The 16,848-nt window shown below is 44.1% G+C and overlaps 1 protein-coding gene across 4 annotated transcripts in view; it reads left to right on the top strand.

Annotated features, from left to right (window-relative positions):
- Positions 1-16,640, top strand: part of IL15RA (interleukin 15 receptor subunit alpha) — a 51,265-nt gene extending 34,625 nt beyond the window's left edge. Inside the window, exons 3-8 of one of the 4 annotated variants that reach the window (XM_049624585.1) lie at positions 3,709-3,801; positions 6,273-6,467; positions 6,666-6,812; positions 8,082-8,114; positions 13,574-13,646; positions 16,373-16,640. In XM_049624585.1, coding sequence (XP_049480542.1) covers positions 3,709-3,801; positions 6,273-6,467; positions 6,666-6,812; positions 8,082-8,114; positions 13,574-13,646; positions 16,373-16,544 — 713 coding nt within the window. In that variant the 3' untranslated portion in view covers positions 16,545-16,640. Of the gene's footprint in view, positions 1-3,708; positions 3,802-6,272; positions 6,468-6,616; positions 6,813-8,081; positions 8,115-13,573; positions 13,647-16,372 lie in introns of all 4 variants that reach the window. The other 3 variants (XM_049624586.1, XM_049624587.1, XM_049624588.1) reach the window with 3 other exon arrangements.
- Positions 16,641-16,848: the final 208 nt, after the last annotated feature.

Here is a 16,848-nt window from a genome sequence, read left to right as displayed (position 1 = left end):
GGAGAAAGTGTGAGTGGTCTGGATAGAAGGTCAAACCAGCCACAACATTCCCCTAAGCCAGAGCCTCACCCAGAGCAAGGCCCAACCTCTCTTCAGTTCTATGAAAGCTGACAGGGGTGGGGAAGCTTGAAGCCGGCAGAGGTGGGCTCAAGAGATTTGAGGAAAGGAGTCGTCTCTACAACATAAAAGTGCAGGTGAAGCGAGCAAATTATCCAGAAGATCTAGCTTATCCAGATGATCAACGCAGATGAAACAGCCTTAGAGTGAGAGAAGACACCATCCAGGACGTTCATAGCTGGAAAGGAGAAGTCAATGCCTGGCTTCAACCCCTCAAAGGACAGGCTGACTCTCACATGAGGGCCTAATGCAGCTGGTGACTTTGGGTTGAAGCCAATGCTCACTGACCATTCCAAAACGCCCAGCACCCTTCAGAACTATGCTAAATCCGTTCTGCCTGTGCTCTGGAAATGAAACGACAGAGCCTGGATGACAGCACTTCTGTTTACAACATGGTTTACTGAACATTTTTTTAAGTTTATTTATTTATTTTGAGAGAGACAGAAATGAAGAGAGAGCACAAGCAGAGGAGGGGCATAGAGAGAAAGAGAGAATCCCAAGCAGGCTCTGCAATGTTAGCACAGAGCCCGACGTGAGGCTCGAACTCATAAACTTCAAGATCATGACCTGAGCTAAAACCAAGAGTCAGTCGCTCAACTGACTGAGCCACCCAGGTGCCCCGTAGTTTCCTGAATATTTTAAGCCCACTGCTGAGCCCCACTGCTCAAGATGACTCCTCTCAAAATATGACTGCTCATTGACAATGCACTGGTCACCCAAGAGCTCCGATGGAAATGGATAACGGCATTATTATTGTTCTCATGCCTGTTAACACAACACCCATGCTGTAGCCCATGGCTCAAGGAGTCATTTCAACTGTCAAGTCTTATTATTTAAGAAATACATTCCATGAGGCTATCACTGCCATTCCTCTGATGGATCTGGGCAAAGTAAATTGAAAACCTTCTGGAAAGGATTCTCCATTCCATATGCTATTAAGAACACTCATGATTCGTGGGAAGGAGTCAAAATATCGACATTCACAGGATAACAGGAGTTGGGAGAAGCTGGTTCCAGCCCTCGTGGATGACTGTGAGGGGCTCACGACCTCAGTGGAGGGAGTCACTGCAGATGAGGTGGAAACAGCGAGAGGACCAGAATCAGAAGTGGGGCCTTGAGATGGGACTGAATGGCTGCAATCTCAGGATAAAACTTGAACGGATGAGGAGTTGCTGCTTCCCATGGGTTCCTGAGATGGAATCTATTCCTGCTGAGATGCTGTGAAGATTGTTGAAATGACAACAGAGGATTCAGGATATGACACAAACTCAGTTGTAAAGCAGCAGCAGGTTTGAGAGCATTGACTTCAATTTTGAAAGTTCTACTGTGGGTTAAATGCTATCAAACAGCATCACCTGCTACAGAGGAATCATTCGTGAAAGGAAGGGTCAGTCGCTGCAGCAAACTTCATTGGGGTCTCTTATTTTGTTTTGTTTTGTTTATTTATTTTGAGAGAGAGTGAAAGAGAGAGAGTGTGTGCACTCAAGTCGGGGAGGGGCAGAGAGAGAGGGAGAGAGAGAATCCTGAGCAGGCTCCACATAGAACCTGATGCGGGGCTCAAATCCATGGACTGTGACATCATGATCTGAGCCAAAACGAAGTGTCAGATGCTTAACCAACTGAGCCACCCAGGTGCCCCCACTGGTGTCTTATTTTAAGGAATCGCCACAGCCACCCCAACCTTCAGCAACCACCACCCTGATCAGTCAGCAGCCATCACCATCGAGGGAGGACCCTCCACCAGCAAAAAGATTATGACTCACTGAAAGCTCAAATGATGGTTAGTATTTTTTAGCAGGAAAGCATTTTAAATTAAGGTATGTATATTGATTTTTTTAGGCACAATGTTATTGCCCATTTAATAAACTATAGTGTAAACATAACTTTTCTCGGGTTCAGGTTGTACAGATTGTTGTATTAATCCTCAAATAAGTTTTCTAGGTGTGCAGGATGGTTTAGTGTTGATCTGGCTCTATTTCAGGGACAAGAGACGCAAAAAACTTCCATGCTGTTCTGCCATCTTGGCCCCTCCCTAAACATAACTTTTCTATGCACTGAGAAACCAAAATATTCATGTGACTTGCTCTATTGCCACATTCACTTTATCATGGTGGTCTCGAACTGAACCCACAATATCTCTCTGAGTTATGCCTATATTATTACTATCAGTGCTTTAAGATTATGATAGAATTTGGCTACAGACAAGGGTGTATGTTCACAGCATGCTTGCTTTCCAGAGATCTTTCCCAATTTCTTCCTAGAAGATGGTGTGCAGGGAAATTATTACTGTTCTCTGTTGTTAGCCACCCAGGAGAATGGGGGTACCCACCGAGCAGATTCCCTTAGCCTGGTCACCCATGGCTGGTGTCCAGCCAGCACTCCAGAGCACATGTGAGGGAAGGTTGTCCGAATCAATTATTTTTAACTGTCCACAACTGGGGAATTTTGCCAGAAGAAGTCAACAACCTTGGAGTGGAAGCCAGTAGGGCTATTTCCAGGACTACTAAGTCCCTTACTTTGGAAACATAAAGATTAGCTCATGGTTTATTGCATATTTGGTGGCTATCCAACTGCAAGCTAGATACTTTCTCATATAACATTTGTGAACATTCTCAACTCCTCTCTGGGGAAGGGGACAGAAGGAGTTGTTCTAGAGCAAATTCCCTCTGCTGTAAGAGTCCTTGAAGAGCCAGACTTTCTCACTGAGTGTGCGCTCCTTCCCTCTCCCCCTGCACGTCCGTCTCGCAGACATCAGGGCAAGGAGGAAGCCTTCTGTTTGTTGCAAGGGAATCACTCAGGGGCAGAACATAGTACCACATGGCATCAAATGCCACTCCAATGATGAGCTGGGTGAGGACAGGTACGAGCAATAGCACTGTGGCAAAAACACAGAGTAGACAGCTTACTCTGTCCAGTCCGGGCACGCGCTGGTACCTGTAATCCAGGGGCAAAAATAAGGGCTTTCCACTGCAGGGAGAGTGACTGTTTCTTTGAAGTTCCAATCCATTTGGATGAACGAATCCAGGATGGAGAAGAGTTGTAGGCTCTGAACCAGCTGGTGGGGGGTGGGGGGAGAGGAAGGAAGGGGGGAGACCTGGAATTACAGACTTGTAGAACCTACAGACTCGAGCACCCTGAGGCTTCACTGGCACAAAGACATCTCACCTTCTGCCGCTAACAACTCCCTCCATTACTTTTCCTAACCTCTTGTGCTTGGGATGCTTTTATTTTTTTTCCTTACAAAATAACTGAAGCTACTGAGTAGTCATGTATTTTCCCATGTAAAAGACAACATTATAAAACTGAGTTGATCTCATGAATACCCTTCTACCCAAAAATAAAAGACATTTGATATGTGCGCAACTTTTTGGAAAGCCTAGAAAAATAGTTGGCAGTCTGTTTGCATTTGCATGGGAATGACAGATTGGGACACATTGTTTGTTGACTATTTCTTGTGCTTCTGACCTCTCCCAGGAAGCCGGATATCTCCATTTTAAATTTCTGTATGTATTATTTTTTTATTTATAGCCAGTTCTAAAGCAAGTCTCCACCCTCAGGCTCATAAATGCCATGTGGTTATGCTCTCTCTAGGAGACCCCTCCCTGACTCATCTAAAGCCATCCTCTACAGAAATGCCGGCAGGGGTGACCCCAGAGCCAGAGAGCACCTCCCTTTCTGGAAAAGGTAGGGACGTTGGAAACGTTTTAAGGACTCCCATTCTCCACCACCTCTCAGGTCCCCACAAATGTGTCAGATTCTTGAGGCCCTGCTGGAGTCCCACTGCAGACTCCAACAAACAGAACCCACTTTTTATTTGAGTCAAAATTAAATTTTATAGTAGCTTCATTTTCTCTTTTAAATCAAAGGTGCTTGATATCCAGGTTTCATTGGACTTACAGTAAAACCTTGGTTTGCGAGCATAATTCGTTCTGGAAACCTGCTTGTAATCTAAAGCACTCGTATATCAACGGGAATTTCAAGAACCATTGGCTCAGGTATGATCATGTGACGTTCAGCGTCACGTACAACCTGTATTGCAAGACATCATTGGTTTATCAAGTTAAAATTTATTAGAAATGTTTGCTTGTCTTGTGGAACACTCACAGAACAGGTTACTTGCAATCCAAGGTTTTACTATAATTAATAGTGGTTCCAAATCCACTTTTCATATGCCGGATCAGACTTAGTTGCAGATGTATTTCCTCATCAAGAATTGGGGAGGATCTGAAGTTTTGCCTGCCTGGTGTGTTAACCCACCAAAACTTCCTGGGTGCCTGCGAAGAACATTAGCTCCCCAATTCAGAGACCAAGGACTCCCTTACAGGGCTCAGCAGTCAGCGGGAGCGTGGGCATGCTTTTGTCAATTCCCTCCTCCCTGTGTCCCACGGGGGCAGCAGGGATGGGTCTAGAAGATGCCTGTCCATCCAGCAGGCTGCCCCACAGGAGAGGAGGCCTGAGTTCAAGCAACTGGAGTCTTTTATAACTGGCCGACCATGTCTGCCCTTTGCTCCAGAGGGAGGTGCCATCTCCACCTTCCGAGATTTCATGAGCATCCTTGAAAAGTTAGTCCTGAGAAAGGGCTGTCAGGGACTCTGCTGACAAGGCATGGGGAAACATGAGGGACCCCTGAAGAATTGTCCCCCAACCATCCCAACTATGACAGCTCTGGTAAAAAGCTGCGAACATCCCGCATTTCCAGGGTCTTTCTTAGGTAATCTTCTATCCCAATTTGCTCAGCACTGTCCTGATGTTTTTTTCTTTTTAAATGTTTATTTATTTTTGAGACAGAGACAGAGACAGAGCAGGGGAGGGGCAGAGAGAGAGGGAGACACAGAATCCAAAGCAGGCTTCAGGCTCTGAGCTGTCAGCACAGAGCCCGATGCAGGGTTCAAACTCATGAACCACGAGATCATGACCTGAGCCGACGAAGTTGGACACTTAACCAACCCAGGTGATCCCTGGCACTGTCCTGATGTCAAGAAAATTTGAGACCTTAGCTGCTTGGGACAATGTGCTCTATATCCTGGGAAAGCCTTACTTTACACTTAACTCTTGAGGTTTTATGTCTGGTCATCCAGTGGCTTTTCCTGGCCCTGGTCTCCCCCTTTTGGCCCCAGGTGTACTCTCTCTGCGGCCGTTGGCAGCTCTGAGCTAGAACACGGCTTCTTAGCCGTGGATGCACACTGGGATCTCCTTGGAACTCTGGTGGTCTGGGGAGCAGTCTGGGAACTCGGGTTCTAGAAGCTCCCCAGGTGATTCTCAGGGAGCCAAGGCTGAGAACCAATGCTGAAGGGAAGACAGGCCAGAAGGAGGTTTCCTCCTAGTTAGTTAGTTAGTTAGTTGACTACAAACAAGAGGATATAGTAGAGTACTGGCTACATTTAAGTTTGGGGTAATTCCAAGACCCCTTTGACCCAAGTCATGCCCAGATCACCCACTGATGAGAATAATCAAGGGGCCTCTCCCAGCCTTGCTTCGTGCATCAAACACGTGGTCAGATGAAACTGTGCCATCAAACTCTCAGACATGAAGAGTGCAACGGAAGACCCATTTTTCATGGAAAGAGAATAGTGAAGTCTTGCCACCACGCCTCACAGTTTGGGAGCGGCTATATGCCAGTTAGCACAGGGAGGGTGAGGACATAAACACCAGGAGGGCTGCCCTCCCTTAGATCCGGGCAAAACCAGGGCACTGTCTTCAAATACTCTAAAACTCGGTCTGGCTGAATCTCAGGCTTCCCCTTATTTCAAAAGTTGTGTGCAAACACGCAGAAAGGAAACTAAAATCAGCAGCCCAGATATCTTTGGTAAATACAGTCATACTTGTTTTTTGAGATCAGTCCCTCACCGCATCTTCCGCGCCTTCTCTAGTAAACAAGCTGGGAACGACTCGAATCCATGGGACCTTTAGGTTACGTGCACCATGATAAATAGCTGTAGATCCTCTCGTGTTATCAAATGTCCCTCGGCCATCCAGATGGAGGAATAGGCTACTGACTGAAGGGATTTCCCCAAAGAGCCCTGGAGGAGGGTGCTGGGCGAGGGCCGGCCCGGGGTGGGCTCACTAGAGCAAATCTGAAGTCTACTGTCTTCAAGAGCTGCGCAGAGACACTCTTCAAAGTATTTATGTTCTCCATATCTTGCACTTTCCTACAGAGCCAGCTTTCACTTCCAAGTCAGACAGCACAGTGGCCACAAAGGCAGCTACTGAGCCAGGCTCCAGGCTGATACCATCAAAGCCTCCGGCTGCGGGAACCACAGGGGTAATCAATAATGAACCCTCCCGAGCCCCAGCTCAGACAACAGCAAAGGCCTTGGAACACACCCCCTCTGCCTCGCAGGAGACGCCAGGTTAGCACTGGCTTTGCATACTTTAGGAGAGGTCAGCAGTCCATGAGATGTGGGTGGAGACCTCGAGTGAGCTGGCTGCCTAGCATCACACCTTGCAATCCAAAGTCCAGGCCACTCAGCAACCCTCCGCCTCCTGTTCTGTGCCACAGCCTCCTTGCTCTGCTCTCTAACCTCTGTGCTCTGCCTTGGCTCGGTCAGCTGGAAAAGAAAGTCCGTCTCCCAGAGGTGAGAAGGCTCGGCGTATTGACCTGCATGGCAGAGGCTTTGCCGATCTGAATGGTATCTGCCGTCTCCCAATATGGGAGGACGGTGGAAGCTTTCTGCAATCTGGAGTCACAATCTGCGGTATGAAACAGCCCTTGGTAATCTGCGTCTGCCGCAAAGGCATATCTGATTCTTTGTGGGGGTTTTCTTCGCTGCCACAAAATACATTTGACTACATTCCCCATTCTGCACCTTTCATCCCCATGACTTAGTCATCCCATAACTGGAAGCCTGTATCTCCCGCCCCCGCTTCACCCACCTTGCCCATGCCCCCCACACTCCTCCCCTCTGGCACCCATCAGTTCGTTCTCTGTATTTATGAGTGTTTCTGCTTTTGTCTGTTTGTTCATTTGTTTTGTTTTTTAGATTCCACATCCAAGTGAAATCGTACGGTATTTGTCTTTCTCTGTTTGACTTATTTCACTTAGCCTGATACTGTCTAGGTCTGTCTGTGTTGTTGCAAATGGCATGACGTCATTGTTTTCTATGGCTGAGTAACATTCCGTTGTGATTATACACACCACATCTTCTTTATCCATTCATCTATTGATGGACACTTGGGCTTGCTTCCATATCTCAGCTGTTGTAAATAGTGCTGCAATAAACATTCGGGTGCATATAACTTTTCAAATTAGTGTTTTTGCTTTCTCTGGGTAAATACCCAATAGAATTACTGGATCATGTGGTAGCTCTTTAATCTTTTGAGGAACCTCCATACTGTTTTCCACAGTGGCTGCACCGGTTTACATTCCCACCAACAGTGCACAAGTTTCCCTTTTCTCCACATCCTCCCTAACACTCGTTATGTCTTGCCTTTTTGACTCTAGTCATCCTCACGGGTGTAAGGTAATATCTCATTGTGGTTTTTCACTTGCATTTCCGTGACGATCAGTGATGTTGAGGATCCTTTCATGTGCCTGTTGGCCATCTGTATGTCTTCTTTGGAAAAACATCTTTTCAAGTCCTCCGCCCATTTTTAATTGGATTGTGTGTGTGTGTGTGTGTGTGTGTGTGTGTGTGTGTTGAGTTGTATAGGTTATTTATACATTTTGGATATTAACCCCTTATTAGTTATGTCGCTTGCAAATAGCTTCTCCAATTTAGTAAGTTGCCTTTTCGTTTTGTTGATGGTTTCCTTTGTTGTGCAAAAGGGCATATGTGATCCTTAAGCATGGCCCAGCAGCTAAGTAAACTACCCTTGTTCTTTGCTAACGGAAGTTTGGTTCCGCCAGCCATGACTCTCTCAGGCTTTAAGATGGGAGGCAAAATGTCTAGAATTCCTCCTGCTTAATGAGAAATGAGTGCCTTTAGGACTACGGCAATAACTGAACTGCACTCTCTTCTCTGCAGGTACCTATTCATACAGTTCCGGAACTGTGACTGGTAAGTGTTTTGTTTTTTTGGTCCTAGCAGTGCTTCTGCCCTGAGGACCTCGGTCTCAGGGTGCGGAACAGTCCTGGCTTATGCCTGCTGCCCCAGCATGGCCACTCGCAGCCCCTTTCACTCTCAAAAGTGACTCAGTGTAGATAATAAGTCATAGATAGGATCACCCTACTTATGGGATTCTACCATGACTGTTTATCTCAATACTGGTAGCTTCTCTCTGTCAGGCTACACACGTGGGAACCAGAGAGCTGGCACATCACAAAAGGGCCTCCTCGTTCAGCTACTCAGTTCCACTAAGCCGGGCTAGACTCATCCCAGACTTAGCAGAGAACCACAAGCGTGTGAGCGGCTGTCAGTAACATGATGTTATTCATCCGTCAGCTGCATTAATCTCTCACAGGGTGTTAGCCCCATGCACTTTACAGCAAGACTGGCCACACTTCTTGGGATAAAAGGCTGCTGTCTACACAAGACGCACACAACACTCAACGTAGGAGAGGAAGAGACTGTCCCGGTGAGTGTTAAGGAGGAGAGTGGAAAAGTGTCTGCAAGGAAAAGAGGAAAGAAAAAGAGGAAGGGAGGGGAGGAGAGAGAAGAAGAGAAAGAAGGCAGAAATGCAAGTAGTAAGAGAGACTAAGACTTTTGTCTGTACAAGTTTTCAATAAGCCAAAAAAAAAAAAACCACTGTAATTTATACAGAGAAAACACAACTTATTTCTATTTTCTATTCACGAGTTATCCTCTTAGAGAACGACTCATATTTTTATGATTATATTTTATCTGCATCAAGTGTCATCTAGAAAAAAAAAAAACAAGCAGCTTCAGCTATTTCAACAGCTAATATGCAAAGGCAAGAGATTGAAACTAAAATATGTTTATCACGTAAGAGGTGACCAGTAAGTCAAGTAGCCAGCCTAATTTTTCTCCTTATGTAATATACTACGTTCACCTTTCCACAAAGTTTTAAGTTTTTTATTCAGTTTTTTGAATTGGTAATATTTGCCGGGGTTTAAAAATTACAAATTACAAAAACATATACAGCACAAAGCCCCATCTTAAACTGAAAATTCCCTTGTAGGAAGAAAGTTACTCCTGTTACCAGCTTTCTGGGCATCCTTTCAGAGAGGATCGATACACGATGCTAGCTAGGTATTTTAGTTTCACTGTGTTGCACCTGTGTTCATTTTCAACTAATGGTACCTCGTGGAAATCCTTCCATATCAACACATAGAAACCACCTCATTCTTTAAAACAGCTACCAAATATTCCACTACCTGGATTTGCTACAATTTGTGTAGCCAACCCCCTATGGGCATGTGACTGTTGACAGTCTTGGCCACATGACAAACAGTGATTAATTGGAAAGCCTTCTATCTATCACTTGGCTATGTGCCAAGAAATCTGTAGGATAAAATCCTACACATAAAATTTGGGGGCCATATTTTCTATGTCGATTTTCAAACAACTACTTTACTACGGGATATCATCTTATGATGTATTTCTCCAGTTCGTGACTTTCACTGGACTAAAACATCAGAAACTCTCTCCCAAACTCTGAAGTGTTGTGTAATACACATTAACTCAACACCTGCAATAGTCTGATAGCTCCATGCAAGAAACTTTGGAAATACAGAGAATTACAAAAAACAAACAAAAACTTTAAATCTTTCCTGTTATAAGATTTCCTTCTTCGAGGGTGCTTCAATATAAACATGTTAGCACCTAACTTAACAAGACAGATCAAATAATTGTCAGCAAAGAAATAAAAACGAGTTATACTTCACTAGGCGTTAAGTTTTATCTGCTAAGAAGGTGGAAGCTAAAATGGAAATCATGCTAGTTTTCTAAAGACACTTAGTGATGGTGACTTCCGACTACATCATATATGTCCCAGTACTGTGGACCAAGAGTATACCCGTCAGGTTCAAGTGGCAGAGACATTCACTGGCTCCCTGAGCATCAGTAAGTGTTGCTATTTCTGCACGAAGAAGCAAGCAGTTGAGAGTGTTTGTAAGGGTATATAAACGCTTTACCGTAGTAGTCGCTCAGCAAATGTGAATATTTTAATCAGCCCATTGATAACCACTGATATCACCATTTTTAAAATAAGCTATATAAATGATTATCACAGCTTTTAAAAGTTGCTTTTTTTTTTTTTTAGTTCAACAGAAAATGGTAAATGGTAGATGCCTAATAAACAGCAAATGAATAAGTGAAGTTGAGGACTTGGACATTTATTAATAAACGTTTAGGAAGTGTGATTCATCATTTCATTGTCTTAAATATCTACAGGCTCACTTGGCAGCCTTTTTAATCAATAATTTCATTCCTTCATTCTAACTATCTGGTCTCCAATCCTTGGCTAGGCTATTCTTGAGGACTCCCGATTGTAAAATAAAAAGGTAGAATGTCACCTAGGACAAGTGTTCACCCGGCCACGTCCCTTTAATATGCTGGGAGGGAAGAGTTAGATTTTCAAACTGTCATACCTCTCGTCTTTCATATCAGAAATAAATTTGCTGCAGTTGATATGCTCAGCCTTTAATACGAGCTAGCTCTATATCATTCGTCTGTGTATTCAATATAAATCGAGTTCTACTTGGTGCCACGTTGGTCCTAAGTTGCAATAAAATGCAGATTTCTCATTGAGAAGCAAACAGCAGGTCAGAAGTACTTCAATTTATGGACCCTTAAGGGTTTAATTCAATCAATTACGTGTTTATTAAGTGCCTACTCTGAACCCAACACTTGTTATGTGCTTAGCACAGTAAGAGACAGCAGAGAAACACTGCCCAGGAATAACGAATTGATATTCTTACTTCAAAACTGCCTTCCTCGGACACGGGCACACCAGCACTCTGGTCATGGCCACATGGCAAATAGCACTCTTTGGCTGACCTAGTTTGCAGGGACTGCTAAGGAATGGTGAGTCCCCATATTCTCAGGGGACATTTTCATCATCCGCACTGGACAGTGGCCACTGGCTGCCAAGGCCACCTCTTACGTCAGACCCGCATGCGCTGTAGGATGAAGGCAGGGCAGGGAGTTACTGGCCTTTCCCGGCCTCCCAAGCAATAATCCACTCTTTCTCCTCCCTCCCCCAACTCAAATCCTCCTCTGTTGTCCTCTGGCTCACCAGACCTCTCTGTCTTCCTTTTTCTCCAGCCCATGCACCCCGCGAGGAAACACCAAAGGGTGGGGAACTTGCCAGTTGATATGTTTACCTATCATTTTAGTGATTTTGGTGTCGGTTTCTTTACTCAGTTTGCCTGGATATAATTGAGGAAGAGGCCAAGGATCTGAGTTTGTCACTGAATTCAAACTGCTCTGTCGTATCGTTGGCTCAAGAGCCCTCCCCTCCCTGGACTTGGAGTCTGCAGATTCTATTCTTATTCAGAAGAAACAGGAAGATGCATTATGAAAGTAGAACCATAGTTAACATCAGCTGGCCTTTTCCAATAAATCCCTCCGTGGACAGTAAATGCATAACAAGCCTATTAGTCAGTGTGAAGAAATAGTTTACCCTAGGGTACACCATCTCTGCCTAGAAATTTATTTCTGGTTTTTAGTCATAATGATGATTAATGATAAGTCTAAAAACTCAAAACATCTCTCACTGATTTGCCATGTTTCCCGTTATTTCCTCTGGGACTTTTCTATTTTATTTTTATTTACTTAGGCACAGGTAGTTTTGCTTTTACAACTTTACTGTCTTCTGATGACAGTATCGTGTCAACAACGTCAGGAAAAAAGGAAATTTGTTTTAAAAAAGAAAGTAAAGATTATCTACAATTCCACCATGACTTAATACTTTGGGATCTATCCTTCAAGGCTGTCCTGTGCATATGGACATACATCTGGCCTACTGGAGATTCTTTTTTGGTTCATTTTTATCTCAACCAGCTTTTTTCACTTAAGATATTGTGGACATCTTTCCATGTTAATAAATACAGATTCATTCCATAATTAAAAAACATTTTTTAATGTTTTTATTTTTGAGACAGAGAGAGACAGAGCGTGAGCAGGGGAGGGGCAGAGAGAGAGGGAGACACAGAATCCGAAGCAGGCTCCAGGCTCCGAGCTGTCAGCACAGAGCCCAACACGGGGCTCGAACCCATGGACAGTGAGATCATGACCTGAGATGAAGTTGGACGCTTAACCAACTGAGCCACCCAGGCGCCCCTCATTTCATAATTTTTAAAAGCTGAATGATATTCCATTGGATGGATATATTTTATTTACTAATTTAATTTTTCTATTAATAAGAGATTGAGATTAATATAAAAATTGTGGTTTTTTAATGTTTATTTATTTTTGAGAGAGAGAGAGAGAGAGCAGGGGGAGAGTCAGAGAGAGAGGGAGACACAGTGAGATCATGACGTGAGCGAAGTCGGTCGCTTAACTGACTGAGCCACCCACGTGCCCCTAAAAATTGTTTTAAACACTACTACAGGGGTGCCTGGGGTTAAGTCAATTAAGCGTCTGACTTTGGAGCAGGTCGTGATCTCACGGTTCGTGGGTTTGAGCCCCGCGTGGGACTCTGTGCTGACAGCTCAGAGCCTGGAGCCTGTTTCGGATTCTGTGTCTCCCTCTCTCTCTGCCCCTCCCCTGCTCATGCTCTGTCTCTCTCTGTCTCATAAATAAATAAAACATTAAAAAAAAAAAAAAGGTTCACTGTGTCCTCTGGCTAAGCCCTCTTGCTACCAGGAGATCCCACTGTTCCTATCTTGTCTAATAAATCTCAAATGGCCGAGAGCCACTGGCCTCCCACCACTCCAGACCCTGCCTTCCAACTTGCCCAAAACAGGATCTTTCCCTTCTCCTCAGCCATTATCTTATTCTCCTCTTACCTGTAACACCTCTCTTAGAACACCACCTCATTCTCCTTACCATCTGCCTCACCATAGTTGCCAATAAAAAAAACAAAAAACAAAAAACAATGCAGGCAAATAAAAAAAACAACACGGGTGAAATTGGAAGATATGCTACACTGCATGCTGTGGTTTCTAAATCAGGATTCTGTGAAGCTGACGAAAAAGGAGAGGATGTCTCAGGGACAACTGAGGAGGACCCTCGCCCTGTCCGCTCTCTGACTGTGGCTTTCATAGCAGATATGGCTTCTTGTCCGCACAGTCCCACCCCAGCCCTTGAACTCTGAGGCTTTTGCCTTCCCTTCTCATCCTGTCACCGTTTCTCTTTCGTTGGGAAGGATGGGATTAGGAGCGGGGGATGAGGACAACATGAACTGGTGGCGTTGGTGGGGAAAGCATGGACTTTTGGCCCACAAGTAGAGTGCATCGGGCCGCAGAGAACTCGAGAAATGTTAACAACAGTAAGCTGGCTGGGAAGGCATTCGGATCTCTCTGCAGGAAGGTGAACCATACACTGTCCAGTTCTTAGAAGTGAACCTGCTCCCGGGACTTCTGGCATGACGGCTCACTTCTGCTCTCTTACAGCGGCCATCGTCATGCCTGTCACTGTGCTCTGTGTAGTATGTGTGGGACTTCTGGTGTGTTACAAAAGATCCAGGTGAGTAGAGCAAGAGAATCACGCCGGATGAGACTGCTCTTCCTCCAAGAAAAGAGTGTCACCGTAAAGACTCCGGGCCTGCCCTCGCAAAGGAAGGACCCCTTTCCCGGCTACTGAGGCAGGCTCTTGCACGCACCCCCTTCTATACTGGCCCAAAGGGGAGCCAGCCCCGGGCCACCCCTCACTTTTTCCAAGACAGTCCGCAGGCCCCCAGTCAGAAACAGAGAAGTTTTCTTTCCTTTTTGGAAGGAAAGCATGCCAAATAACTAAGTTGATGGGGATGCAGCTCTTACGCTACGTTCACAAGTATATTTTCTTGCAATATATACATTTCATGGGTAGAGTACATCTTCTGCCACTTGCTGAAATTTGAGTTTTTATATATTTTTTAAATGTTTATTCATTTTTGAGAGAGACAGACAGACAGAGCATGACTGGGGGAGGGGCAGAGAGAGGGAGACACAGAATCCGAAGCAGGCTCCAGGCTCTGAGCTGTCAGCATAGAACCCGACACGGGGCTCCAGCCCATGAACCATGAGATCACGACCTGAGCCGAAGTCGGATGCTCACCCAACTGAGCCACCCAGGTGCCCCAGAGTTTTCATTATTTTTCTACTCTTTAGGTACTTGTATCATTTTCATTAAAGCCTCAAATGGCATATTAGTCTTAATTTTCTACTCCTATTAATTAATAACCAGTGTTCCAGCACTCCATATTGCTATGGCTGTTCTGGATCCTTCCTCAGCATTACACAATGAACAATGGAAATCAAGTTTGCTGAAACTATTTAGTCACTAGTCATTAAATATTCTTTGCTAAATTTATCAGTATAAAGATTATATCATCCTTTGAGCCTGACTTTGGCAACATGAATATTCCATGAAATACTGCTCTAAAGCCACAATGAAAAAGTCACCTAAATATTCACATCAATCTTCAAAAGCTGGTAATACCATCTCAACCAAAAGAGGTGCCAGAAACCTCACAGATCGTTTAGAAATTAACACACTAAGTTTGATGTGTTACTCAAAAATCTGTCAAAACAATCCCAAAAATGCTCAAATGTGGCAAAATCAAAAATGACTTTTGAAGGATTTTCAAAATATCACTGTAACTAAATTTCCACATGAGCTGTTGTATTTGGAGTTACATTCTTAAGAGATTATAATGAGTAACTATATTGACTTAAAAAAAGTATACATAGTCTATTTTAAGAATACATTAAAAAGAATCTTAAAAGACTTTGTATATTTGGTATACATGGCTAATAAGTATGCTTATAAGATGAAAACATCAATATTCACTGACTATAATAAGGAAATATTCATAAATGTATCTTTAAGAAGAATTGATAAACCTGAAAAGCATAATGAAAAGCATAATAACTACTTGGTCATTTGGTGAATCAATTCTTTGCCATAAAGTTCTTTTTTTGCAAGTAGGTTATTAGGTAGATTTGTCACTCAACAAATTGGCTTTTAGCAAATTATTTTCAGTACGTGGGCCTAGAGTCCTGATCCATAGTCTAGCTCTCACTCCAAGGAGCTCAAAGTGCTTATGTACTGTATTATTTTTTTATTGAAGTATGGTTGACATGCAATATCCAATTCGTTTCAGGTGTACATCATAGTGATTCAGTATTTTTATGAATTATGATATGATCCCCACGCTAAGTCTGCTTACTACCCGACACGGTACAAAGTTATTACAAATATCATTGACTACATTCCCCATGCTGTACATGACATCCCCATGATTTAATTTATAACTGAAGTCTGTACCTCTTAATCCCCTTCACCTATTTCACCTGCTGGCCACTAGCCCCTCACCTCTAGCAACCACCAATTTGTTCTCTGTACCCACACGTGTGTTTGTTTTGTTTGTCCATGTTTGTTTTCTAGGTTCCACATATAAGTGAAATCATGTGGTATCTGTCTTTCTCTGTCTGACTTATTTCACGTAGCATAATGCCCTCTAGGTCCATCTGTGTTGTTGCAAATGGCAGGATGTCATTCTTTTTTATGGCTGAGTAATATTCCATTGTATCTACATAGCATTTCTTTACCCATTCATCAGTCAACGGACACTTAGGTTGCTTCCGTATCTTGGCTATTGTAAACAGTAACTGCAGTGAGCTTAGGGTCGATAAAGCTCTTCAAATTGACGTTTTGGCTTTGTTTGGATTCGAAGTGTTTACTTTGAAATGCCCTAGACTTGCCTATCCTCAAGAGGTACATGATATAATCCATGGAAGAAAACTGCTGACCCAGAAACTCGGGGCCTAAAAAAACAGTGACAGGGAAACATGTGGAATTAAGACTCTGCCTCCCCTACTCTTGGTGACTCAGGAACTGATTAATATATTTGTTTCTTTAACACGTACAAAGTGCCAAGAACTGTTTTAAAAGCTTTATAAATATCGCATCATTTTTATCAAGACGATCTTGTCTGGCTTCCCCAGGCTCCCAGGACTCTTTCCTTTTTGTTCCTGCCATTTGACTACTGCTATTTAGCAGAGGGAAAAGAGGCGGTGAGTGGCTCCAACAGCATGGTGAATATTTAGCGGATGAGGGCGTTAAAATACCAAACTAAGGTTTAAATTCCATCTGTGAATGGAAGCGATCTAGGCCTTCTCCATCTGAGTGTTCAATAGGAACCATCTGTTGACTTGGTTTGCGGGCAACCCTCTCCTCTTTTCAAAACCTGTGAATTACCTGCTTTACAGGCAAACTTCGCAGATACGCACTGTTGCAATGGAGAACATGGAAGAGATACCAATGACTGGGGGAACCAACGGCAGAGACGAGGATGCAGAAAACCAAGCATACGACCTAGGAAACTCCAGGGGGAAGCTGAGGGCAGCCAAGGCTGAAGCAAGGATGCCAACTCTTCCCTAGCCGAAGAGGTCCAAGGAAAGACTCAGGTGTTGGGTGCCAGCAAAGAGCCCGTCGGGATGATAAAACAAACATGTTGGTGTCATTTTATCGACCGTGGCCAGCCGAGACACCTCCTGTATTTGTAGCCTCTCCAGTCTCAGGATGCCCTGTCTCAGGAGGAGGGCTGACTTCCTAAAGTCCTGGCACTTGAAGCTTTCCTGGGAGTGGCTGGACACCTCGGCCTTCCTTTTACTTCATTAAGACACTTATTCAGGAGAGCTCATCAGCTTGACTATTCCATCCCGCATCCCTACTTGCAGTCCAC

This window comes from Panthera uncia, chromosome B4 (assembly GCF_023721935.1).
Source record: "Panthera uncia isolate 11264 chromosome B4, Puncia_PCG_1.0, whole genome shotgun sequence".
NCBI lineage: Eukaryota > Metazoa > Chordata > Mammalia > Carnivora > Felidae > Panthera > Panthera uncia.
The sequence above is the reverse complement of the archived record's forward strand: the minus strand, read 5'-3'. Positions and strand labels throughout refer to the sequence as shown.